At 38.9% G+C, this 27,341-nt stretch overlaps 1 protein-coding gene across 3 annotated transcripts in view; it reads left to right on the top strand.

Moving 5' to 3' along the window:
- The window catches only part of ATRX (ATRX chromatin remodeler), a 67,135-nt gene that overhangs the window by 17,679 nt on the left and 22,115 nt on the right, over positions 1-27,341 (top strand). For all 3 annotated transcript variants that reach the window (XM_030272888.4, XM_030272887.4, XM_030272893.4), the window contains 13 exons: positions 2,988-3,097; positions 5,139-5,206; positions 6,263-9,198; positions 11,660-11,735; positions 17,628-17,758; positions 18,259-18,471; positions 19,983-20,076; positions 20,647-20,755; positions 21,385-21,564; positions 21,936-22,077; positions 22,480-22,589; positions 24,439-24,585; positions 24,783-24,960. In XM_030272888.4, coding sequence (XP_030128748.4) covers positions 2,988-3,097; positions 5,139-5,206; positions 6,263-9,198; positions 11,660-11,735; positions 17,628-17,758; positions 18,259-18,471; positions 19,983-20,076; positions 20,647-20,755; positions 21,385-21,564; positions 21,936-22,077; positions 22,480-22,589; positions 24,439-24,585; positions 24,783-24,960 — 4,494 coding nt within the window. The remainder of the gene's footprint in view (positions 1-2,987; positions 3,098-5,138; positions 5,207-6,262; positions 9,199-11,659; positions 11,736-17,627; positions 17,759-18,258; positions 18,472-19,982; positions 20,077-20,646; positions 20,756-21,384; positions 21,565-21,935; positions 22,078-22,479; positions 22,590-24,438; positions 24,586-24,782; positions 24,961-27,341) is intronic.

Below are 27,341 nucleotides of genomic sequence, written 5' to 3'. Positions count from 1 at the left end.
TACAATTTAAAACATCTGTTGAAACGGGTATAAATTGTTGCTTATGGCCACATTTGGTGCATCTAAAAATTGTCCATATTTCTGATAAATTATCCTAAAAATACCTCCACTCTTCTGGCTTTTTGTTCATTAAGGATTTTAGCTGATAGAAATTAGCCTCCATTGCTGCCCCTGCAATGCAGCAGTGAAAGCTAAGATTAGTTCCTATGAAACTCCTTCTTTTCAATAGGTATAGGATGCTTCATTAGGTGCAGTTGCTTGGTTGCAATCAAGTGTTACAGGTATTCCTTTTTTAAAGGAATTGGAACACCATTGATGCAGGAATGTTCACTGACTGACCAGGAAAGCAACCATGTTTGAGCAGGGACATTATGGGCAGATTATCCATCAGTAAGCTAAGAAAAGTCCTAAGCCCTCAAATAATACAAAGACTTCTTTATTTTGCTTTGAAATTGTGGGAAATTCCCTACCAGTGGGCCCTTCTGAGGATTACCTTTGAAAAGCTACTGTGTCAGCTGGTTTTCCATAGCTGCTACTAAAACGGAGAAGTTAGGTAGATTATAATACTAATAGAAATTAATTTCTCTCTTTTTCTCTCCAAAAGCAAAGGAGAGGAGGGAGGATTATGTGTGATGTAGCCAATAAGAAGGAAGATATTTTTGTTAACCCTGCTGCAATATCTTAGCTCACATACCTCCAGCAGTAGCCAGGGTATTCATACAAACAGTTCTTGCACACACTCTTCATCCTTCTCATTGTATCATTTGAGATCCTTACTCTTCTTTAAAGTAATTTATGGAGTGCTGTTTCTGGGGGTGAAGGGGAGTGAAACGTGACTGTGTGGAAATGTGCTTGTGCATACACCTGGGCTCATGTGGTGTCAGTGCCATTGGAGCGTTGATGTTTTCTCTAAATTACCAACTTCGGAAGTCGGGTCTGTTTTATTCATGCAAGATGTCCTGTTCATATAAGAATGCTTTTTCCATTTGTACTTATAACAATTTTACATATGGTCCAGCAGACCTCTTCAGGGGTATAGTGTTAAAAAGATAAGACACTTATGCTTGAGCTTGGTGGCCTGTGTGTGTATCCCCACGACAGTTTGTATCACCTGCCCTTCCAGCTTTTTTAATCTCTATCCCTAGGGAATTTGCAGGCCTTCCTTTGTGCATCTGGGCTGGTTACTCATATATATATATTTTTTTTAAATTTCTAGTAGGAATTATATGCCCTGTGTATTAGAAATAGAGGTAGAAGCGGAACTCTTGCCTTTCTAGCATGAAAATGCTCTTACATAAGACTGTAAGAGGCATTGTGTCATTATTTTCAAGTTTTGTGTCTGCAGTGTGGTTGTGGTTGTATTTTTGCTAATAAATTCAGTTAGGAATGTTTTTATTCAAGTAGTCTCTTAGTACTAATGAGTTAGTGGTAGTTTAATTTCTTGGGCTCATCATCATTTCTAGTAGAAACATGGTTTACAAAGGTTTTCCTCATCAATTCTCTCTTTTCCTGGTGCCAACTTTGCAGGTTTGAGGAAGGGGCCATAGTGTTTCCCCTTGGTTGTAGAAAGAGGAAGTGGTTCAGGGCTTGGCACAGAATATCATGTTCTCCCTGGGTTGACTGGCCCCATCAGTGATTCCTGCAGCAGTTTAAGGACTGTGGTGTGTGTCAGGCTGCACAATGGGGGATTCTATCCCAAGGAGTGTGATGGGATGGGTGTGTTCACTCACGGTCACAGCAGCTTTCAAAGTGGGGTTTGGGCTGGTTTGGAGCTCCTGAGAGGGGCTTGCAGGTCCACAGGGTCTGCAGGACGTGCAGTCAGGAATGGCTGGAGGGTGCAAAGACATCCTGTATCCAGAATTCCACTGAATTAGGAGCGTGGATCAGATGTTTCACTGCCCCCTGAGCCATCTGAGGTTGTGCTTCAGCAGCAGATTGCTGGGAGCTTGTACTGTGTCTTGAGAATGTTCATTCAGTTCCTTAACATGCTGGTGTTGGAGCTTGGTTCAGATTCTGGGGTAGTGATTATTTAATTAAAAAAACAAAACCACAAAGTCTCTACTCAGATCATAACTATTAAATTCAGCTGTTTGAGTTAATTTCCTTATTGACTTAATCACTGAGCATGACAGCAAAGGACAGGTCATGGTTCAGTGATCTCTTATCAAACCTGTATCTGCCTGATCTCAAATTGGCCTTTGGAAGTGCAGAAATTTCACCAATTATTTTCCTGTTTCTGCTTTGAAAACAAAAAGGTTTCCGAGTATTAATTAAGCTCCTAGCATGGGGTGAGCCTGCCAGGCCCAAGTTCACTCCTTCTGAAGTGAAGTGGGGCATTGGCAGTAAAAAAAAAAGCTTCTTTGATGGAATGTAGATGCAGCAGCAAAGTGGTGCTCACACAATGGGAGCAGTCAGCAACACGGGGAGAACATGTGGATTACAGCAAGTATAGTTTCAAAAAAATCCAAAACCCACTGTCAAGAAGGGAACAAAATGTGAGAAAAGGTTTTTCAGTTACTATTACAAGGATTACTTGCATTTTCTGTTAGTTTTCTATGTTTTACTTTGAGGAACTAGAACTGTTTGTGAAAGAACTGCCATAATACAAACACAAATTGTAGCGATATTTGTTGAACAAAGATTAAATGGGGAAGGTTGTCCAGAATATCAGAGCTGCTATGAAAGAACTTTAGTGATGACTCTGATTTAGGTGTGGTTTCATGAGGTGATCAGTTAACCCACCTTAAACCTCTCCAAGGGAAGGAATTGTATCTTGAGTCCAAGTGCAGCATAGAAATCAGGGGAAAATTCAGTCTTAAAATGGCAAATGGTTACAGAAAGATTTCTCTGGTGCTGGGTGGTGCAGAAACAAAGGCGTGTGAAAAACCTGTCAGGCCAGAATATTGCAAGAAAATGTAATAGGTATATACAGATTTCTTAAATAAGAATGAAAACAATTAATGTGTTGTTTGTAATCCTCTCCATAGAAGAAGGACTCCATGGAATTGTGAGCTGTACAGCCTGTGGGCAGCAGGTGAACCATTTTCAAAAGGATTCAATCTATAGACACCCTACACTGAAAGTGCTTATTTGTAAGGTATGTGGTAAGCAGTTCTGTTTGTTTTTGTTTCAGAATGTCATGCTAGTTATTTTGGGTGGGATTTTTGTAAGTGTAATTGTTGTTCATTAGTTAACACAGTTTTCAGTCATTAGCTTTTACAATTAAGGAAACTAAAAGGAGGGGGGGAAAAAAGGCAAATATAGTTAATGAATTTATATTCTTTTTTTCTTATATCCCAGTTAAACTGGTGGTAGTTTATTTACTTCTACAGCTTTAAGGATATAATCTTAGTGATTTTTTAATGTGAAACGATCTGTCTGAAATTTCTGCCTACTCATAATGTATTTTAAGAACAAATTCAAGTCTGCATCTCCTGGTAAAGCATTCCATGCAAAACAGCAGTGAAATAAGGAGCAGAAAAGCAGCTTCAAAGCCATCTCTGTTTCTGCCAGCTTCTGGACCATTTTAAGTTATGGCAGCTTTGCAATGCTGGTCTAGTCCCTAATCTGAATCCTCATCTGTGTGGCTTCCTGGTGGCTCCACACAGGCCTTGAGGGAAGAGGTGGGACAGGGCAGGAAGGAAATGTCCCTGCCTTCTGCTGTGGAGACCTCTGTTAACTTCCAAAGAGCTGCAGAGATCTCTCTTGCGTATTTCTCTAGTGGTGGAGATTTTGTAATTACAAGATATTGCTAAAGATAGAGATGCAGTTCTGTGTTATAACGTACATGGCGCATTTCCCTGCTCTTCCTCCTCCTACTCCTCCCTAGTTCCTCAGTAGTGTTACAGACTCATGCCATGCCCATCTTCTCTGCATTCTGGCTTGTTTCTTTTACAAAATGTGCTTTACGAAAGTCAGATCACAAGGTGACCTTTTCCCATCTCCATTAGAGTCCCAGGTCATGTTCTTGGCCTTGCACACCTGTGTTCCTGCAGTGTGACCAGTGACCTGGGTCATTTTTGTAACCTGGTCAGGCTGTTGGGCTCAACAGCAGCTCTTGATTGGGAGCTCTGCTACATGAATTACATCAAGAGTTGTTCCCCTTGATTTTCTCTGGTTTTACTTTCTTGAACATGGCCTTATGTGAATGTGAGAGAGAGGAATGGAAGCTCCTCATCTCCTTCCACTATTTCTGTGCCTAGTTCTACCCTTTTTTTTCTCCTGCTTAGGTAAAAAGTCCCAGGCCTGACAAGCTGTTTTCCTTTGACTGAATATTCCATCTAGTGTCTAAGCATCACATTTTACTGGGGTTTTATGTTGATTTTGGTTGTTTGGATGGTTTAGTGGAACAGATGTGCAAATCTCTTCCAGATAATGGGGCATCATCATTGTTACTTCAGGTTATGAAGCCTCTTCTGCATTCTGAATTGTATGAATACCTGTTTAGAGCTACAAGTCTGGGAGAACATTCTTCAGTAACGGCTGGGAAAAAAGTAACACCCAACCTTCAAAATTCGGTGTCAACAATTCAGCAGCTGGAGCCATCAGTACTCCTAGCTGAGGCATTTGTATTTTTTTATTACCATTACCAAATTTTCAAATGAAGGTGCTTTGTTTGCATCCAGAAATGGAATTCTTGGATGTTAATATCATCATAAACGCTGCACACTTTTTAATCTGAAGCCTTATTAGTCTTTAGATCTTATTAGGCTTTTAATCTAAAGCCTTATTATGGCATCACATGGTAACATAAGGAGCATGCAGCTGAAAATTGTAATTTATGTGGGATTAATTGTGTCAGGGAGGATGTGGTGTTGATTTACTTAGGAAAGAGATGGAAGAAACATTCAGACTGAAGAGAAGTATTCAGCTAATGTTCTAAAATACACAAATACGCAGCCATCAAATAAAAGCCTGTTTAATATTCAAACAAATCTTGAGCCATATAAATAAGTCATGGTTTGGGACTATGGAAGATGTTTTTTAGATTTAAACAAATGTAAAAGGTTTAGAATGCTGAAGACCTTACAGCCGCTGCTTTTGCTGGCTTGCTTCTAATGCATGCTGAAATCTAATGAATTGCTGAAGCCCAGTTGAGATTTAATAAAGAATTCCTTGTCCTCTCTCTTTCTTTACAGACTTGCTACAAATATTACATGAGTGATGACATCAGTCGTGATTCAGATGGGATGGATGAACAGTGTAGGTAAGTGTGCAAATACTGCGGTGTGTGCAAAATGGGAGAGTGTACAAAAACTGCATTGTGTGCAAATGGGAGAGTGTGCAAAAACTGCATTGTGTGCAAAATGGGAGAGTGTACAAAAACTGCATTGTGTGCAAATGGGAGAGTGTACAAAAACTGCATTGTGTGCAAATGGGAGAGTGTACAAAAACTGCATTGTGTGCAAAATGGAAAGTGTACAAAAACTGCAGTGTGTGCAAAATGCAAAGTGTACAAAAACTGAAGTAACACCCATGGCTCTACTGGTTTGGGGATCTTTTTTCTTGCAATTGTGACATTATTGACAAATAAAGACAAGTACATAAGAGCTGAATCAACAATTATTTGTCAACAAGAAATACTGAACCTCAGGATTTTTTTAACTGACTGTTTTAGTAATGAACAGGAAAACATTTGTAAAGAAATGTAATAACACCTGTAAGAGATCACATTTCTAGTTAAATAACATGCCACCTTTCTAATACCTTAAGATGGGGATAGAATCTGACATTCTAAACTTTATGGGCCAGAGAAACTCAGTTCTCTAGATGCATCTTCTGCTTTTGAAATACCAAAGAGCTTCTCTGTCCTTATGTCAAATATCTAAATGTGTAATTCAGTAAAAATTGTGCAGTCTGTGGTTCTTAGGAGCTTCTGTCCACCACTTTTCAGTACTGTAGTAGTAATATATTAGTTAAGACTAGTAAGACAGAAGCTTATTAATTTTGCTGTAAAATAAATCACAGAATTTTCAGAAGGAGCAGGAAAATAAGTTTTAATTAATTTTTCTCTTCTTTAAAGAAATCAGTGCTGAAATTCTGTTTAAAAATTACTGACCATTTCAGCTCTGTGAGCTGTTAATACAAAACTTGAATATTCTGACTTTGGAGTTCTCCATTGAGCTTTTCAGACATGCTCTCAATAACGTTTTCAAGTAATGGATATCTGTTCATCACCTGAATTTTTAAATTTGTGAACTTAATAATGTATCATCTTGTTGGCGTGGAGACAGAACTCTTACCTTTCTCAATCTCATTGCAGGTGGTGTGCTGAAGGTGGAAATTTGATTTGCTGTGACTTTTGCCATAATGCCTTCTGTAAAAAGTGCATTTTGCGCAACCTGGGCCGAAAGGAGCTCTCAACTATCCTGGATGAAAATAACCAGTGGCACTGCTATATTTGCCACCCAGAGCCTTTGTTGGACTTGGTCACTGCGTGTGACAGTGTCTTTGAAAATTTAGAACAGTTACTTCAACAAAACAAAAAAAAGATGAGAGTTGAAAATGAAAAAAGTAAAATATATGACCACACAGTAAAGTTTTCTCCAAAGAGAAATAATGCAAATTGTAATGGGGAAGAAAAAAAAATAGATAATTCATATTCAGGTTCACTAACATATTCTTATAAAGCACTAATGGTGCCAAAAGACTTGCTTAAGAAAACAAAAAAACTGATTGAAACTACAACAAATCTGAATTCTAGCTTTGTAAGCTTTCTGAAAAATGCTGCAGAAAATGTAGAAATAAGCCCAGCTGTGCAACTGTGCCAGCTGAAAGCTTTTAAATCTGTGCTGAGTGACATGAAAAAAGCTCATCTGTCACTAGAAGAAGGCCTGAACCTGGAGATTCAAGCATTGAATGTTAAAATCAAAGATAAAAATACCAAAGAGAAAAAACCCGAGGTTAGGTCAGAAAAAAATGAGGTGAAAAAAGATGAAGGAAAGGAACATGCGGCATTACAAGAGGATGACGCCACACAGACACAGAAAAAAGTCGTGTCGGAGCAGCCTGACAATGAGCCCATGGATCAAAGCGTTCCCTCAGCGGAACAGACAGATAACAAGGCAGCTCCTGGGGAAGAGAAAAAGGCTGGCAACAATGAAGAACCCCAGTATGAGCCCAACAGTACGGAGGCTTTAGACATGGATATTGTGTCCATCCCCTCATCCGTTCCTGAAGATATTTTTGAGACTCTGGAATCTGCTATGGAGATTCAGATGCCATCAGATGAGCAGGACAGTGGAAACACAGCAGCAGATCATGAGGCTCCAAATTCAAATACAAAAGTGAACGCTCCTGTGAAAGATACCAAAGGTGGTACCAAGTTAAAATCGTCGGCTAAAGGGACAAAAGAACTGATTGTAAAATTGACTCCAGTTTCCCTTTCAGAATCCATGGTTAAAGGTGAAGATCAAGACAACAGCCTAGAAAAGGAGAGTAAAGACATTGATGCATCTAAAGACGTTGATGCATGTAAAGATGCTGATACATCTCAACCTAGGGCAGCAGATTCTGATTCTGGAAAACAAAACCACAATGTTGGTAGCGAGCCCTCCATGGAGGACGACGCTGTGCCCGTGGAAGACTCAGATCTCCGGAGGTCACCACGTGTCAAGACCACCCCGCTGAGGCGTCCTACAGACATCAGCCCCCTGACACCCAACTCAGAAGAGGACAGCAATGACACGAGCAATGAAAAACAGAGGAGAAAACCATCCAAGCAACCCAGGACAAAAAACGATAAAAGAAATACTTCTGACAGCGCTGCTGATGGTCCCAGTCCTAACAAACTTTCCAAATCCAAAAAGCCATATGACTTGGGTCACAGCTCAGACTCTGATGAGGTGCCAGCTGTCCTTAAAGAAGCAGGGATGATGAGTCGCAGCTCCTCAGACAGTGAGAGCAACAGTGAAGCGCCAGCAAAGAATCAGAAGACTGCAGATTTTCAAAAGAGTCAACCAGTAAAGGATGAAAATGGGAAACGAAAAAGGAAGAGTTCCAGTTCTGGTTCAGATTTAGATGCTAAAAGAGGCAAATCACCTAAAAATGCTGCTGCCACTAAAAAGAAACGACAAAACTACTCTGATTCTTCAAACTATGATTCTGAGTTGGAAAAAGAGATACAAATGTTGAGTAAAATTGATGCTGCAAAGAAATCGAAGAAAAAATTCTCAAGAAAAGATGATAGTTATGATTCCTCTGAAGAAGAGCAGAGGAAAAAAGTAAGCAGTAAGAGAAAGGTAAATCTGAAGAAGAAGAGAGATAAATCTTCTGAAGATGATGATGCTGAGAAGTCTTCTCCAGAGAAGGAAATTAATCACTCTTCTAAAGATAAAAAAATGGGTAAGAGGTCAGCTGCTAAGGACAAGATAAGCAGAGACTCAAAAGAAAAATCTGCAAAGGGAAAACTTGATGAGTCATCTGATGCTGAGAAGTCTTCACTGGAAAAAGAGGAGAGTCCTGAAGTTAAGAAGAAGAAGGATTTGAAAAAGAAAAAGGCACAGGATGATTCTTCTTCTGAGAGTACTGAGAAATCAGCAAAGAAAGATCACAAGTTGGAGTCCTTAAAAGACAGACTCGAGAACAAAAAAGGATCAGAAAGCAAAGCAAAGAAATCTGAAAAATTGAAAAAGAAAGGTTTCAAGAAAGATCAAGATGATTCCTCTTCTGATCTTGATAAGTCATCTCTGGAAAAAGGAAGTAGCAATTCTTCTGAAAATGACAAAATTAGAAAGGAGCCTGTGTTTACAGAAAAGAGAAAATTGAGAGAGAGAGTAGCTACAAGAGTACACATTGATTTATCCTCTGATACTGAGAAATCTCCCCAAAAAGAGGAGAGTTCTGATGATGATGTCATGCGGCATAAAAAACGCACTGAAACGAAAGAAAAGAAGAAAATAAGCCACAAAAAGAAGATTTCCAAGAAAGAACAGAATGACTCATCCTCTTCTGATGAGGAGTCTTATGAAGACACTAAGAAAAAGGTTAAAAGAGGATCAGTAAAAGAAAGTAAAAAGAGCAACTTAAAAAAGAAAGTGGCAAAAAAGAAGGTGGTTGTCACTTCCTCTTCCCCGTCTGATAAGGAAGAAAATGATGATCAGAATTCCACAGGCGATGGAAGCAGTGACGAGCAGAAGATCAGGCCTGTGACCGAAAGCTTGATGCTGTCTGCTGATACAGGATTTTGTCAGTCATCAGGTGTGCAAAATTTGTTCATTTTGGGTGACAGTCAATAATCTAGAAGCAAAAAACACTCATCAGTTGGTAATGATACATTTAAACGTTTGCAGCCTGGCGGGTTTTCTGATACGGGTTTGGAAGCAAATGTTGTAAAGTTCCCTTTCAGCCAAAGTGTCCTGTGGCTGTGAGATTCCACAATTTCAGTTTGTGCAGCTTGTGCCTTGAGGAAAAAAATGATGTCACTGTAAATGGAGGTGCTTTGGAAACTCCAGGCAGTATTTACAACAGGTACTGCCTTGCAGTCCAGCTTTCCAAAGCCTGGCCCTTGCCTCACCTGCCCTGGGACTACGTAGCAGAAGCTGGTTGGAAGGAGTAGATAATGTGAACTCAAATTTATCACCTGTCTGTGCACTGGAGGTGGTGCTGGAGACCTGTGGCATTGTAATACACATTTAAAAATCAAGTAGATGATTTTTATACCTCACCAGAGCCATGTAGGCTTAGAACAGGTACTTAGAAATCTGCCAGGGTTTTCATATGTTGTGTCTCTGTGCAGATAATACTGAGACTTGTAGGGCTTTCCAGTAAGTGCTGCATTATAAATGTTTTCCCTAGTGATGTCACTGCTGGGGGAGATTTTAGATAATTCATGGTTTGCATAGTAATGAATTGGGGTTTTTTTCATGTGGTCACTGCCACAGCCATTAAAACTTTCCTATGGACAGATAATTGATGGCACTCAGTGACAGTTTTCGGCACCACTGGGCCATCAGTGAAAAATGCCTTAAAAATTGCTCATGTACAGTTCATGGACTTGGCACTGAAATGGCCCAAGAGGAAAAAGGTGGTTTTAATATATCAGAAGGTGTCTGAGGCATTGGGAGCTGTTTCATTTGCAGGTCACAATGGAAAGATGGAGTCAGTATTGGAGAGATGGATAGCAGGGTACAAACTGAACAGGACTGTGGTGTGGCATGATTGACAGGAGAGTTAGACTGAGAGAGGTGTCTTGGTTTAGACTGGAGACAGAATGCTAAAAATGGGGTGTCTGAATTTCTGTCTGCAAATCTCCTCCCATGCAGTTTTAGGTGGGGGGCTGAGCTGGACATGTGCCCAAAGGATGAGGGGCAGTGGATACAGCATTTATCAGGTAAAACTGATACAGATACTGGAAGTATTCTTACACTGAGCAGGGTCAAAGCTTGGAACTGGTTGCCCTCTTGAACTTCAGAATCTTTGTCCTTGGAAATGCTCAGAAGTTGACTGGCCAAGACCCTGAGGAAACTGACCTGACTTTGGAGTTAGCTTTGCTTTGAGGATGGAGTTGGATAAACATGTCCAGATGTGTCTTTGAGCTTTAGTTATCATTTGATTCTGTGAAATTCTGCTTATGTTAGTGTATTTTCAGAGGAGAAGAATGTGGCCTTTGTCTGCAGTTTGCTTTTGGTTTAATAGGTGAATTAATAAAATAGTCTATTCTGTGTCTGAATAAGCTGTGTATTGTAGATTGATCATTGAATGAGACTTAGGATCTGGTTTAACCTACAGGATACTTTTATTTATCTACATGAGGGACTTTCAGTGATCATCTTGGAGTGTGCCCCTTACAGCCTAGTTGTAGTCCAGTGCTCCAGTCCCCACAGATAGAAAATAAACAGAATTTATCAATGAGGGGATCTCAGCTCATTAGGGTTGTGAGGTTTCTTTCCCTTAATTTCACTACCTAGCAGATTTGTCTGACTTGCATGCAAGATGAAAAAGAGAGAAAAGGAAGGAGAGAGGCCTGGGAATGTGCTAGAAACAATCCAAATTGCTCAGTCCAGCCAGGAGAGTGCAGAGGAGCTCCAGGGCAGGATTCGCACTGTGCTGTTGCTTCTCTGTCACGTCTTCCACACTGCTGGTCTTGATGTCCTTTGTACATGAGACAGGCCATGTAGTGCAGCTGAGTTTGGATATTTGCAGTAAGGATAGCACATGGAAATCTCAAAATACAACTCTTTAGACACACTCATAGTGTCAAAGCAAAAATAGGAAGGGTTGATGTTCTCCAGTACTTCCCTCCTGGCAGCAGGGCAACCCATGGGCTTGGGAAGCAGTTCTGTCCTGTATTTGTGCCTTCTTTTCAGTTTGCACAAACTCACTCGTGGAGATTCTGACAGAGCAAATAACTTCTTTGGAAACTATTTCTGATTCCTGAATAGAGTATTTATTCTCTTCTGTTTGGGTGTAAAATCCCAGATTCGCAGTATGTAATTAGGAATGAGTTGCAAGTTGTGTGCAGTAGCGAGCAAAACTGAAGAAACTAGATTTATTTTTATTTGTCAAGACAGGTAACTGGTAGAAAAGTGGTATCACCAAGCTGTTTTTAAATGGGTATTGTTGATGGAGATGCAGTTCGTGTGTTGTTTATTGTGCTGTCATGTATAGTTTGTTGTTGTATTTACACGTATTAAGTGTTTTCTGTTGGGCTTTTTTTCAGGAGAGGAGGGAGATGCTCTATCAAGGACTATGCCAATGGAGGAGGAAGATGATGATGATGACGACCCTGAGAATAGGTATGATACCCTCCGTAAGGACTTAAAAACGCTTAGAACACAGCCTAGGTGTGGGTACAAGCCGGCGCAACGGAGAAGCAAGCAGGTGGTAAAAAGCACGGCTGCCTGCGCAGTAAAGACTCGCTCACAGGCCTCCTGCAAGTCTGAACACGGGGCCAGCAAACAGAGGCCCAGAGCCAGGAATGCAAAGCAAACGTTTAGAAGTGGTAGCTGACACACCTGGCTAGGGGGAGTTCCAAAAGCACTGCTGCGCTGTCCCACTGGGGTTCCGGGTGCACGTGGGAGGTTGGTGACAAGCATCTCGCAGGCAGGGCAAAAGCTGCTGTGCTAAATGTGAATTTCAGCTAGTTGTGGGGAGTAGAAGGGGACAGTTTGCATCTGTGCAGTATGCAGTGCTGCAATATTTTCAGAATTAATTTGGTTATTACTGTTGCTTAATATGCTTTTTTAATTGAAATGCCTTTTCTCAATAAAGAGAAAGCACAAATGTGGGGAAAAACATCTTAGGTATTTTCAGCTGTTAACTGAGTTTTAATCCACTAAAAAGTACCTGAAGTGACTAATGTGAGTTAAGGCCATGATTCTACAAGCGCTGTGCATAGGCTCAATTGGTATCAGAGACTAATTATATATTTTAAGTCTTTGCCTAGATATTTTCAGAATTGTGGCTTATATGTATTGCTTCAGTTTGGAATTCAATAAAAAAGAGTCACTGTAAGATACAGTTAGCTAAGATGTGTCATATTTTACCAGTACCATTGTAGCTATCAAAATCAGCCTGGCTAGAAATGTAAAGTTTCATTTCCTAATTGCACAACCTGAAGTGTCACTCAATTCTGAGCCACAGGGTTTTTTTGGAAGTCACTGTAGTTAGACTGAAGAGCTGCTCAACAAATTTTCATACAGTGTTTCAGAAACTGATTTTTTTTGTTGTCGTTTTGGCCATATAGCATGTGTGGGACCAGTTGCTGGTGGAGTCTTTTTCTGCTTCTGAGCCTTACTAGTTTAGAATATGGAATCCTTGTTTCACAGAGTTGTATGTTTTGATATGTGGCTGAAGTAAACTTTAAAAACACTGTCTTATATCCTTTATGGACCTCAGTTTGGCATCAAAATGCTGCTGCTGAATTAGTTCTTGCGTGTTTTCAGTCATCAGATTTAAACCAGTAATTCAGCTCTTTTAAGATGCTTTTTAGGGACTTGACAGCACGGGGTCATAAGCAGAACATGTACACTTTGATATAACAAGATTTTTTTAAATCATGCTTTAATTTCAGTCCTGTTTTAATTTTTTTTTGTTGTTGTTGTTGTTGTGAGTTTCTGGTTGATAACTAAACCAATGCACTTTTGTTAGGCGTTAGTATTTACTGCACAAATGTTTCTGACAGAACTCAGTCATGATCTAGTTTAAGAGTATTGGGAAAATAATGAACCTAAATTGATAGCAAACAGTAATATAAATTTGGGCTTTAAAAATCAGTTTCTGTACTTTGTTTTGAAGCTGCCTCTTTGTTAAGTTTTTATTTAGGAGATCTTTTGAACATCTATTTATGAGATGGGGAGGTATTTTGTCAATAAACAGTGTTGTCAACCTTCAGACATGTTAACTGGTAATGCAGTCTGACTTTACCTTCATCATGTGTTGTACTTGGCACCAAAATCAGAGCTAAAAATTGTAAAAAGATGGAACAAATTTTGAGAAATTAAAAAATTGTTTTTCTGTTTACTCAACACAAAGTGTTTAAATAATTTACCTACTGATTCAGAGAAGTTGCCTATTTTCTTCCAGGCCAAAGAGGGTACCTGGTACCTGCTGGGTGTTTGTAGTGTGGGAACTCTCCTGTTTGCAAGTCTCTAGTTTAGATGTTCTGTTATTTGCATACCTGAGGATGTGCATGACATGAATATTAATAGCCTTGAAATCATCTTTTTGCCAAAATGCAATATCCAAGTGGGTCATACTATGCTATACAGTGCTGTATGCTTTCATCTTCTGTTGTGTAACTATTATTGGTCCTTCTGATCTTTTAAATGGTACTGTTTGATATGTTTGCAGTAGTTCTGTTTATTAAGAAGTTAATAGTGTATTAAATGCAGAATGCCTTTAAGTATTTGATGGTTACAATAAATTTTTGTAAAACGTTTTTCTTGTCCAAGCATTTAATTTAATCCAACTCTGACAGCTTGAAAATCAGCCTCTTCCAACAAATACAGCACAGTATTTAGAACAAGGTGTTTGGCAGTTTTCACTCATTTTTTTAGACATGTATGACATTTCACCCAAATATTAATGTCTTAAAATATATTTTAAAGGGTTCTGAATTTTCTCATAGTATCCTGAAGGCCCATTTAAGCCAGTAGTGCTCTAGCTGGAATTCTGGTGGCTTTTATGAGCCACATCCCACCATCCTCCCCCACCCAAGGGCTTGTTTTGGGCAACCTTATTTCTACATATAATTAGTAGGTATTTATGAACACTTGAGTGTGAGTTGATGTAATCTAATTGGTAATAAAACATCACAATTGGGAACTAAAATTTAAAATCATGTCTTTTTAAGAAAAAATATTTTTACAGTGGGAGCATTGTCTCACCATGATTTTGAACAATCTCATTGTATTGGCGCTGTAAAATTCTTGAACAAGAATGGTGCAAATTACCATGGGGGCTTAACTCCACATTATGAGAGGCTGCACCTGCTGTTCCAGTTCTGCTGCAAAGTCTGAAGGAACTTTTAGAAGCAGTCCTGCAGTGTAACCAAGCAACCCCTGGGTAATTTCCAGTCTGTCTCTTGTGAAAACTCTTTTCTTTTAGCACGTCTTAAAAGTCCATAGTAATCGATTCATTGTTTAGAAATGTATTCTGCTGGGGTTGTTCTTGAAAAGGGGAAATATCTTTAAATCCCAGTTGATACAAAATTGTGCATATGTGCTATTATTTTATTCTAGGGTTGGTTTTGTGTGTCCTGGTTGGCGTTGCAGCCCCATTCTGTGAGGCGCTGGATAAAAGTGTGCTGGGAGAGTGCCCTTCATACAAATGTCACCATAAGTTTAGATAAGATGGAGTGGGGCAACATGATGTGCTCAAGGTCACAGCAGATCAGTGCAGGAATGAGTAAATTGCAGGGATTTTTTAATATTATTTTATTTTTTTACTTTATTTTTTTACTGCCCTAAACCCTGTGCTGGAGGTCATTTGGCTCTCTGTGCCTCTTAATTAAATCCATTGCTGATGCTCAGCTGTTACATCTGAATTACCAAGAATCTTTTATGTCATTGACCTGAGTAGATATTACAGTCCCTTTTGATTTCCATGGTTTTCTCCGGAAGTATATGAGGGAGGGAATTTTCACACTATCATAGCTTGTTTTTCTCACTGCTATTAATGCAAATACTAAAATGTTAAAGCTACCATGTGAAGTTTCTTAGCTGAGAAACCTGGTGATTTTAAGTGGGTTTTATCATAAAATAGAAATCTGTTGTGTAATCCTGGTCAACATCTATTGTGGTTTAATTTAAACCCAGCTTCCAGAGTCCTGTACTCAATTTATAATAATTCATGTAAACCACTTGTTACACCAGTCATTTGTCAACATGCATTTACAAGGCCTAATATCTTTGGGTCTAATGTTGCTTACACTTACCATTCCTATCAGATATGTAGTTAATTAAAAATGGGAATATTTTAAATCCTGAACATCTTAATAATGTCTCACTTTTTTGGCCTAAATACATACCAGTAAATGCAGCTTTTCTCATTTACGAACAGTCCCATCTCACTTTGGTTGCAAGTGGTTAAGTCTTTATTCTAAACAAAAAAACAGGACTTATTTTCTATCATAACAATAACTTCTCAATATTATTATAAATAATTAGAAACTAATCAGTTTGCCCAATCTGGTTGTTGGTTATGCTGGTGATTAACAGGAAAATTGGAGCATCTTCTCTTGATGGATGGTAGATTTTGTGCATGGTTTTTCTAGGTGTTACATTTGCTGTTTCCTATACCTCTTAAAAAATAGATATTTCATTAAAGAACAAATTAAAATGAAGGTCTTGTTTTGCTAAGAACCAAAGTCAGCCTTTTAAAGGTGACTTGTATAGAGGTAAGTATTGCCATCCACAAGCTGTGTTAACTTTGCTCGTGCACTTGCCAAAATAAGTCAAAGGCAAGACTTTCAGGATTCAATTTCAATTTGTTTTTCAGTTCTTTTAGTTTTTTCTCTTCCAAAACTCTGGGTTTTTATTAAACAAGAAGAGTAGCCAGACCGCTGCTCTCTGCATTTTTGTAGTAGGAGTCAAGGTTAATAATTTATGTTAAAAGCTATTAAAGGGAAGCCAACATGTGACATTTCAAGCAGTTTCATTTTGTAGAAAAAATTCTGACCATTAAGAGATGGATGAAATATAGTCTGAGTTTCTTATATGAGGAGCTGTTTATTTCTGTTGCTGTACACGTGGTGTGCTGGGTTTTTAAAAAAATCAATAATCAACCAAACCCTAAATCCCTTTTCCAAATATCCTCTGGGAAGACCTAATGCAAAAAGCAATTGGAAGAGGATGTTACTTATCTGTGGACTTTAGTAAGTTTTCTTTGGGTTCACACTGCAATTTCTTGATAGATGTGGAATTAAAAGTTCTCCAAGGGGCACTGCTTGGTAAAGTTTTAATCAGCTTTTTCTTCTCAGGAGAGAGGGGGAGGGTATGTTTCAGATGCTGATGGATGGTCTGACTTGCTGAACAATCTGAAATGTTTATTAAACTATTTTGTTTCCATATTTTAATAATAACTGAATATAAATTAGTGTGAGAGTGTTTTTAAAAGCTACACTATTGCTCAAAAATTAGAAAATACTGTGTGGAGTTTCAGGAAAGATAGCTTGGGAAGAGTTCCTTTGAAAAATAATTATGTCTTAGGGACACATTGCAGGCTGGAAAATGAAATACTGATTGTTAAAAGCCTATTTTATAGTGCTCCATGGAAGCAAAATTCAGTTTTCTGTTGTATAGGAAGTTTTGTTTGAGAGATCCCTGGTCTTTTGCCGTTCCCAAGTGGAGGCTGGAATGTGGCTCAGGTCCATGGCTTTTGAGCTGTTGTTTTGACTGGTGTGAGAGCTTTCCCATCCTGACCTTTGTACACACAGCATGCATTAATTCTCCCAAAATGCAAGACAGATGAGGTTTCACCTAGAAAACATATATTTCATTTAAAATGAGTGAATGAAAACTGTAGTATTTCTGATGTTTATATTAGGAAAACCTGAGTTATTTTCTTCCCCTGGAAGTATAAGTACTCTAAGTCCACTATTTTCTTGTGCTTTTTACATATCTGCCTTGGATAGACTCAGAAGACTTTTATGTTGCAAGTGCATGTAAAGAAATAATTTTTCATAGTCTTGTACATTAGCTGGAACCTTGTTCTGCAGTGAAACCATGGGAAGCTGAGTGGACAGTTTGTGGAGCAGGAAATAAGATGATGATTTTTATCTGAAATTCTGGTCCTGTAGAGTTTTTGGGTATAAACACAGAAGGGTTTTTGTAAGAGTTGCTGTAAGGAAAGTGCTTGTGGTTAGTTATCCAGATAGAAATTTTATTTTTTTCATGTTCTAAGTCTTTACATTTTATAACAATTTCAAGTCTGCTGTAAAGCAGGAAACTTCTTTTTAAGAAGCTTTATACAAACCTGCTTTCTAAAAGCAAGTCAACACATTGCATTTAATATGAGATTTTTGCTGATAGATCCTGTCTTGCCACAATGACTTTTCATCACGTGTCTTTTTTTTTGTTCAGCTTTCAGCCCTTTTTTTGAAGTTCTGAATGGTGTAGGATTACACTTGTCGTTCATAGATTTACTTGAACAATGGAATAAATAGTGTTTTCTGTTTTACTTCAAAGAATTGCCAAGAAAATGCTTTTAGAAGAAATCAAAGCCAATCTTTCCTCTGATGAGGATACGTCTTCAGATGAGCAGCCCGAGGAAGAAAAAAAGAAACCTGCAAAGCAAACTGAAAACACAGGAGATGATGGTAAGCACCAAAAAGCACCTGGGGAAAAGTGGTGCTGTGTCACCTGTCATGATTTCAAGAGTCACTTGGGAAAATTATGATTGTTAAAATTTTCAGCAAAAAATATTACTGATTTTGATATGTAGTTGCCACGTAGAGGCCAATGTATGTGGTCATGAGGATTATAATATCTTTTAGTCTTCTGTATGTTTATTTTTTTTGCTATAGTCTTGGTTTTGTAAGCAATTAAGAAGTGCTAGGGGTTTCTGAGGGATTATTACTTATACAGACCATTCTGCAAGTGCACAGGAGAGATTTGGTTAACAGCCATTGGAACAGGCATTCCAAGCATTCAGGCAGTGGGAAATACTAAACATTGGAGGAAACTGGTATGTTGTTGCTTGTAATTCCCTGGAAAAGCACAGGATTTAGCCTAAATTGATTCAGATTTTAATTCTTGTAAGCTAAGAAAGTGACTGGTATGCATGTGGTACTGACTCTTCTGTGCTTCTGTGTGACAGGAGAGAAGGAAAAGGAAGACAAGAAGTCTGAAAAGGAAGAAGCTAATTCTGAGTCGGATTCAGAGGAGGAAGAAACATCCAAGAAGCCCAGATACAGACACAGACTGCTGAGGCAGAAGCTCACTGTGAGTGATGGGGAGTCTGGAGAAGAAAAGAAGGTGGTGAAACCAAAAGACAAAAAAGAAGGGGGGAAGCGCAGAAATAGAAGGAAAGGTACATAATCCACATCCTTTTTTTGGCATAAAAAGTACTTCTGTAAAAGAAATCCAGAGCTTGTCAGAATGGAGATCTCAACCTTTGTGATTTTAAAATCCCTGTATAAACTTCCTTGTGTATGAAATTTAGCATTCCCTTATCTTTGTTTGATAAATAGCTTTATTTGGAGTGTCAAATATGAATGCAGCTCTCTCGCTGCTGTATCCTCCAAATTGGATTAATCCTGTAGAATCTTAGAATATCCATCCAGAGACAAGGCCAGGATGTCTGAATTTGGGAAAATCAGTCTTGTCCTTTATGTAATTTCTCTCTTGGAGTGTCAGTAGTGCCTGAAGAATGTGTCCATGCTGGAATTGCAGAGGAGCAGGCTGGAGCTGAGCACCAGATGGCACTGTGAAATGAGCCTGGTCTGGGCCTTCATTGTTCAGGCAGGAACAAAGAACCTGTGGGTGTTTTCTGGCCAGGAAATGTGCACTGGGCTTCCCTGATCTGTGTTGCACTAATGCCAGCCAGCTTTTATGGTCTTCCACAGGATAAAAGATGCAACATGGTTTGTTTAGCATTTTTCTCTGTGAAAACTCTCATTTTTATCTGTTTGCATATTCATGTTTCTCCTCCCTTATAGGATTAAAACTCTACCTGCAGCATTTCATGCAGGAGGAATAACTGTAAATTACCTATGAATTAATGTGCAAGTGAGAGGTGGCTTAGGGTTCTTCAGTGCAAGCCTTTGAAGTTGATTGCCCTCAAACAGAACAATAGATTTGATTTCAGTTTGCCCTTCTTAGCCCTATTTTATTAATGTTACCATTTCCCATGTATGTAGAACAACTAATGTTTTAAGTCTTGCCATTCATAAAATAATTAAACTTTCCACTGTGTTCAAGGTCAGGCTGAAATTAAAGGTATTAAATACCACGCTGGTGTCTTCATTACCTAAAAATGCCAGTGCTAGCTCCTCAAAGTGGTTAGGAGAGTCTTGCTAATGCTGCTCTTTTAGGTGTATTTTTAATTGCTTTTTGAGGCAGTTTTGAGCTTGCATTACTTGAATAAAAGCCAAGCCATAAATGTTGTGATGCAATTTTATATTTTGTGCGTAAATAAGGATCCTTTTCTTGAAGTATGGTTATAAAATGATATGTGAAGCATTTGAAACAAAAGCTTCTGTTTAACTAACAATCACCTTTTGTTTTCTGAAGTGTTTCCCACACTTCTGTGTCATTTAATGCTCTCTTCCATTTGCTCCTGAAGTAAATATAGATGTTCATGCATCAGGACCTCAAGGCTTGTGGCACAATAAGCCACCCACCAGGACTCAGCTAGTGCTTAAATTTTAACTTTTTCTTCTCTGTGCCCCTTTTATCCCTCTTGCTTCTTAAAAATGTGGGTCCCATATTGTGTGAAATGAACCCTGGCAGTGCTTGTTGCTCTGAAGCAGTTTGTTGTGCAGTGAGGAGCTGCTGGCTGTGCAGTGATACCATGAAATAAATGCTGATTTTTTTTCCAAGTGAGCAGTGATGACTCCAATGACTCTGAGTTCCACGAGTCTGCAGTGAGTGAGGAGGTCAGTGAGTCTGAGGATGACCAACGGCCAAGGACCAGGTAGGAACAAAACTGAACTGTGCTCACCCTGCGTTTATTTTGGGTTTTAATAGTGCAGTTTATGCAGGAAGATGGTAAAAGTTAAAACACTTTGGAGCAGTTCTTAAAACCCTTGATATTTGTCAGTAGGAATTCTAGAACATTCATTTATTTTGCAACAAATGTGGGAATTTTGAATTTGTACGTCAGTAGGGGATACACAACAATTTGAAGAGCCTATACAAAAAAAAAAAAAACAACAAACCCAAAAAACCAAAAAAACCCACCAAAAACAACAACAACAAAAAAAACCCACAAAAAATGGACATTTTAATGCCAAGTACATCACTGTCAGCTGGTGGATTGCAGTATAAAAGTAATGTTTTATAGTTCTGAGATTCTGTAGGGTTTTCTCATTGCTCTGTGTATCCAGTAGGCTGAGCAGGGAGGAACTTAGAAGTCAGCCCTAACTGCACAAAAGGAGTGCATATCTTATTAATTTATGATGTAGTACTCCTTTACCATTATTTTTCAGTGAGGCAGAGGATTTCTATGGTTAATCAGTAATACTGCCTTTTTGCTTTTTAATAGATCTGCCAAAAAAGCTGAGGCAGAGGAAAACCAGCGCAGCTACAAACAGAAAAAGAAACGAAGGAGGATAAAGGTTCAAGAGGATTCATCGAGTGAAAATGAGAATAAGGTGCTTTATCATGTTTTGAAGTAATAAATAGGGAGTTCCTGTCTCTTCTGCCAGCTGCTCAGGGTATCTCAAACAACTCTGCACAAAGTACAGTGAAAAGTTAAAACTTTTCTCAGTGTCAATTCAGGCTAAAATTTGTAAAATGTCACCATTGTGGAGGTAAACCATTATGTTTGAACTAAAACTTTTCCTGTCTAGATCTTGATAAAAGTTCATGATATTGAAGTAAATGGAATTTTTCATCTAAATGCAGGTGAGACAAGTTGTAAATTAAAGCTTTAGTAGTGTTGGGGTTTCTTTTCCTTTGTGGTGTAAGTAGGGGCTGATCTGATTTAGCACCAGTATAACAGGAAAAAAAGTGCTTTATTAGTAATCATTAGCTACTATCAAATGATAACAGTGCCTTCAGTACTGCCTTTGCACAGCTGGGTTTATCTTTGATATCTCAGAATACATTACAGTTAAGGTGGCACTTCTTTTGTCAGACTTCTAAGAAAGGCATTTTTTTCTTATTAGCTGAACTTCACTTGTGTGTGTAAGAAGTCCTGGGAGCTTGTCTAAGAAAGAAGGATTTGATGGTCTCTCCCATAATTTTCTTGCTAATGTGTATTTCACTTAATTTCTGATAGAGTAACTCTGAGAATGAGGACAATGATGACTCAAAATCTCCTGGAAAAGGCAGAAAGAAGATCAGGAAAATTATTAAAGATGATAAGCTTAGAACAGAAACACAAAATGCACTTAAAGAAGAAGAAGAAAGAAGAAAACGTATAGCAGAGAGAGAACGAGAAAGAGAGAAACTGAGAGAGGTATGGTCTGGTTTCTGTGTAAAATTCTGTGAACTTGAATTCCTGATGATGTTTCATTTCAACCTCAATGTAATTTGGTGAGTAATTTTTGAAAATCACTTACATGCGGCCTTATAAACCACACATTTTGTCTGCAGTTTCCTGCAGGCTGACCTTGGTAAGTTTTATTTGTGTGCTGTGACTTTAGACAGTTGTTTCAGTTCCCTGCTGCTTCACTTCAGTGCCAGAGTAAGTTGTGATGCAGTAAAGAATTGAAGATTTCTCTTTAGTAAATAAATTATGACTTCCAGTGCTGGTAAATCTGAAGTGTCTCAAATGCTGGGTGTTACTCATGTGAGAATATTGCTCTGGTGCCCTGTTTCTGTTTGCAGGTGATAGAGATTGAAGATGCCTCACCTCTGAAATGTCCCATCACAACCAAGCTGGTTTTAGATGAAGATGAAGAAACCAAAGAACCATTAGTGCAGGTTCACAGGAGTATAGTGACCAGACTGAAACCACACCAAGTAGATGGTAAGGAAAGAGCTTAAAGGAAAAAAAGAATTAGTTATTTCTCCTGGGGCACAGCACCTTATGCAGACTGAATTAGAAAAATAGAAAATAGAAAAAAACTCCTTTACTAGCAAAACCAGAATGTGTCTTCTCTTCTCCCTGTCCCCAAGGTCAGGCAATCTGCATCCTCACAGGAACATTTTCCAACCCAGTTGCCACATCTTCAATGAAGCTGTGAATATAATCAAATTCAAGACAGAGATCATCCCACATGCAACCCACTGGACAGAAATGAATGAATAATTATCCTGACAGCTGCTTTCCTAAGAGTTATCATGATCTCAGGGATCACAGCTGTCTCTTACTGGGTGAACTTTAATAAAATGAATGTTTAATCAGAAAACTTTCAATGCTATTCTTCAGGTGTTCAGTTCATGTGGGATTGCTGTTGTGAATCTGTAAAAAAAACCAAGACATCTCCTGGCTCTGGCTGCATTCTTGCTCACTGTATGGGCCTGGGGAAAACATTACAGGTAAGAAACAAAATCCATTTCTGAGTGCTGTGTAGGTTCTCTTGCAACTCAGAACAAGAAAATAAATATAGTTGGCAGGAGAGAGGCTCCAGGAATCTGTTTCTAAGACTGTGGAATAATCTTAAGCAGGTTGTGGTTTTTTTTGTCCTCCTCATTAATTTTTTTTCCCTTAAATGATTTATTTTCTTGACTGTTTTAAAATTAATTTGCTGTTGCTGAAGTACAAGTTTATCAGATTTGGTTGGTATTTATTTCTAATGCCAGACCTTGTGTGTAAAGTCAGGTGCTGGTGGGTTAGTGGGGATTTTGTGAGTGGCACAGGGCTGAGGATGATGAGAGAACGGAGGTCACTCACAGTATGACCAGTCCAGGCAAACCCAGGCTGCAGCTGTGGTTGGGGCTGGTGCACAGCAGGATTTTACCTCCAGCTCCAGCATGTCTAAAAATGTGCTTTTTTTAGGGAAATGGGGGTGACAGACACAGTATTTTGACAGTCTGCAATTCTACAGAGCATTTCAAAAATCACCTTTGAAAGGTGTGTTTTTACAGACTTGGTCTAGCTTAGCTGATGTGGTTCTTGAGGAGTTAATCACACCTTTTAGTAGAGATCTGCAATGCTTTGTAGAACTGTTGTGTAGGGGACTTCTTCCACCTACACTTTACACAGCATGTATTCTGATGAAATACTTACAGCAGAAGGTATTTTTATCATCCAGATGTGTTAATGACAGTAATTTTGGCTGTAACTTCTTGATAATCAAAGAAAGGCATAGTTAAAAACATGTATCAATGTAAGTGATTTTGAAGGCTGGTATATGAAGCTGAGGTGGTTGTTTTTTCCATATGTGTCCATTTGCCAGTCACTGCTGTGCTCTGTGATTGTTGTTTAGCTCTTAAGGGAGCTGAACCAGCCATGAGTTCTACCAGATTTTGCCGACTGCAGTAGAGATCAGGGAAATCGGGGAACTGGGGACTTGCTGGCCAGGACAGAGGACTGTGGTCATGAGACTTCCTGGGTAGTTTTGTCTTAAACAGAAGTACCAGTAAATCCTTTTGTTCTAAAAGCACTTTGCTGCCCAGTGTTCCAAGCACAGTCATGGAGTTTAAAATCCCTCTATTATATCAGAGTTGCCAGATGCCAAGATTTGATGCAAAAAGAGCTGCTGTTGGACATCCAAAGTCCAGTGGGAGGGCTAGAGCTGCCATGGGATCACTGACTCTCCTCTGGTCCTGCCTTTGTTTGCTGCTGCTCTAAACAGGCAGCCCAGCAGAAGCACTGAGTGACACCACAAGGTTTTGGGTTTTTCCCATCCTCAAGGAGGTGTTGTCATCCTCAGCATACAGCCAGGCTGGCTGCAGGGTCAGTCCTTGGAAAACACTGCCATAGCCTGCTGCAGAGCTCTGCTGTGAGAATTTCCCTTGAAATGCCTTGAAAAAAGTGTGAGAAAATGCTTTAAGGCTGAAGTTCACTTTTAAGAAACTTGACTGTGAATTTATTTTACGTTTGGGATGAATGTTGGGAGAAAGCTTAAAAACAACCTGATGGAAGTGTATAATTTATGAAAGTGATTGGTGAAATGTAAAGGGAGGGTTCTCTGTGAAATCATTCAGCAGTTCGAAAGTATCTCAGTATGTGAAGGATGTGTGCAGCCATGGAACACAAAGTAAAGAGTGCATGAACTCCAAATACACCTGTATGAAAATTTAACAAAAAATTCTATTTGTTTAACCAAAAATACATTTAAACAAGACTGTTGTTGGTAATTTAATTATATAATTGAATGGATAACATTTATCTTTTTTTTTTTCTGGTGCTTATTTGGTGTTCTGCTTGTTTTTTCTCTTGCAGGTAGTAAGTTTTCTCCACACAGTCTTGCTGTGTGACAAGCTGGATTTTCGGACAGGTCTGGTCGTGTGTCCACTGAACACTGCCTTGAACTGGCTGAATGAGTTTGAAAAATGGCAAGAAGGTTTAGAAGATGAGGAGAAACTAGAGGTAAGAGGCTTAAAAAGAGTTCTTCATTAAATAACAGTGTGATTTCCAAAATTGGGAAGCACCAGCACTTAAAGGCTAAGAAATGTGTTTTAACTGTGTGAAAAATCTACTTTGCATTAATACATCAGAAGTATTAAAAATTAGACCAGTATTGAATATTTTAAGAGGAATTAAAGGGTTTTTTCCCCCTTTGGAAGGTCTATGAGCTGGCAACTGTGAAAAGGCCTCAGGAGAGGAGCTACATGCTGCAGCACTGGCAGGATGAGGGAGGTGTGATGATCATTGGCTACGAGATGTATCGAAACCTGGCACAAGGCAGGAATGTGAAGAGTAGAAAACTTAAAGAAATATTTAATAAAGCTTTAGTTGACCCTGGTAAGTGAAAATTTATACAGCTTCCAGGTTTATGTATATGAGCAAAGAAAATAAATAGTGTTGGTAAGATTAGTCAGATTTTCTTTGTGGGCTTTTGCTGAGTTACAGAAATTTGTTCAGAATCTCCCCCATCTGCTTTTTAAAATAGGTTTCTGTATCAATCCTTTCTATAAAATCAAATGCAAGAAATAGATTCTAGAAACTTTTCCTATTAAGTATTTTTATTTGCTGCCTTTGCTTCCTTTAGAAAGTAATTTGAGGTTTTTGTTGGGGATCCAAGGCTGTTTTAATCTGTTAATTTGTTACAACCACAAGCTGTTTTGTCCTTGATGGAAATCTACCACTAAGGGGGCAACTACACATGAAAATAGACACTGTACCTCACAAAAAACAAGTGTTAATGAAGTGCTAATTAAGGGAATGCAGATAAAGCAGTTAATTAATTTTTCAGCCTTGAGAAACAGATGTCTGGTTTGAGCCGAGCTGGGCTTAGCAAATTTATGTCAACATGTATGGAAGCACTTGAAAATATTCCAAGTTGATTTAACTGATTTCTCAGGTGTTCCCCAAAAAGGACAAAAAATTTTAGCATTAGGAAGGTTCACCAAAACAGCAAAATTTCCTTAGAAATTCTGAATTGGCATCTGATACCTAAAAATAATTTAGGGCTGTGCAGATTGTCTTAAAAACTGGTTTTAAGAGTTTTTACAACTTTGCTGTACTGTTGGTATTTCTCCTTGAGAATGCAAGTATTGAAGGCAGAGTAAGTGGAGCTGGGATTTCTTGGATTTTAATTATCTGACTAGACTTCACATTGACAGTGTGTAAATGATTTTCTTTTTTGTTTCCTTTTTATGATTGGTAATTGTACTTGTTGTGCTTGATTTTGTGAAGCTTCCTACTAAAGTAGGGCTGTGAATTCTGTTCTAACAGACAAAAGAGTTTATTCTAAGGGGGGAAATAACTTCATGATTTTTGGCATTGGCCAAGTGGAATTGGCATCTCCAGCTCTGCAGAAATGCTGTTGGAGCAGCTAAAACATTAATTAATTTTCTGTCAGCTTGACTTAAGTCATACAATGGCTGTGGAGTCAGGGAAGCTCCAGTACAGCAGCTGATGAACTATTTTTGTTGATATATAATGTGTTGATTCCACACACATCATTTAAGCAGTGAACGAAATTCACTTCTTGCCAATGGGTTTTTTGACTCGTTCTACCTATGCTGTAGTTAGTAAGAACAAAAAAAAAACCAAAAAACCAAAGAGCAAACCAAAAAAGAGGGAGAAGCCTATTCTGTCCGTGCTGTTCTGTATCTGATTTTCTCAGGATATTGCATTTATTGGGATACTGTCAAAGAAGTGAAAACTAAGGGAGGAAATGTGTGAATTGCTGTCTCAAAGTAGTGGTGACAGGACAGTAATTCTGTGTTTAGTGGACCTTGTTCTGGTACTGTGATGAAATAAAATGTTACACAATTATTTTTGGGGGGTATTTTCCTGGTGCAGAATGTAAGGGAGGACAAACATAAGGGTTGTTACCACGTGTCTTTACAGTAACATTGTCCCTTCATGGATTTGTGTTTGTGTAACCTATTTTATAACCTAGGACAAGCCCCAAAAATACTGGAGACTGGGATGTTAGGAGGAGACAATGACTGGTATAACATTCCCTGTCCCATCCCATGGTTTTACATTCTGCTGTGTTCCTGTTCTCCTTCCAGAGCTCTTCAGACACTGGGCAGAGCAGTATTTGGGCTTAGCTCATGGCTTTGTGTAGTTTTAATTGAGTGTGGAAGCTGCAGCACATTGACCCTCACAGATTTTGAAAATTCCATGTGAGCATGGAGTCTCCTGTTCCTTCCAGCACTGGTTGATAGAGTGCAGTCAGGCTGTTGGGAAAGTCAACCTTGAAATAACTCCTTAATTATTTTTGTAGAATCATGGAAACTTTAAGGTTGGAAAAGACCTCCAAGGTGGAGTGCAGACTCACCATGCCCACTAAACTGTGCCATGATCGTCCATGTCTACTCATTTTTTTAACACTTCAGGGGTGATGACTCCACCACCTCCCTGGGCAGTTCCTTCTGTGCTTAACCACTTTCAGTGAAGAAATTCGTCCTAATATCCAGCCTGAACCTCTCCTGGTACAACATGAGGGCATTTCATGTTGCCTCGTCCCTTTCTCTATTTTAACTAATTGCAGAAAGACAGAAGTGTTTGTGTCTTTTTGCCCATTAATTTTTGGAGCCATTTGGATTGGCACATGAGCATTACAAGATTCTCATTTGTTTCTTGCTCTCTTGGTGGGTCAGAACAGACAGTTGCAGATTCCAGTGCAAGAGAAAACCACATGCTGGCTTCTGCTGGGACTGGAAATAGGG

This window comes from Taeniopygia guttata, chromosome 4A (genome assembly GCF_048771995.1).
Source record: "Taeniopygia guttata chromosome 4A, bTaeGut7.mat, whole genome shotgun sequence".
Classification (NCBI taxonomy): Eukaryota; Metazoa; Chordata; class Aves; order Passeriformes; family Estrildidae; genus Taeniopygia; species Taeniopygia guttata.
The sequence above is the reverse complement of the archived record's forward strand: the minus strand, read 5'-3'. Positions and strand labels throughout refer to the sequence as shown.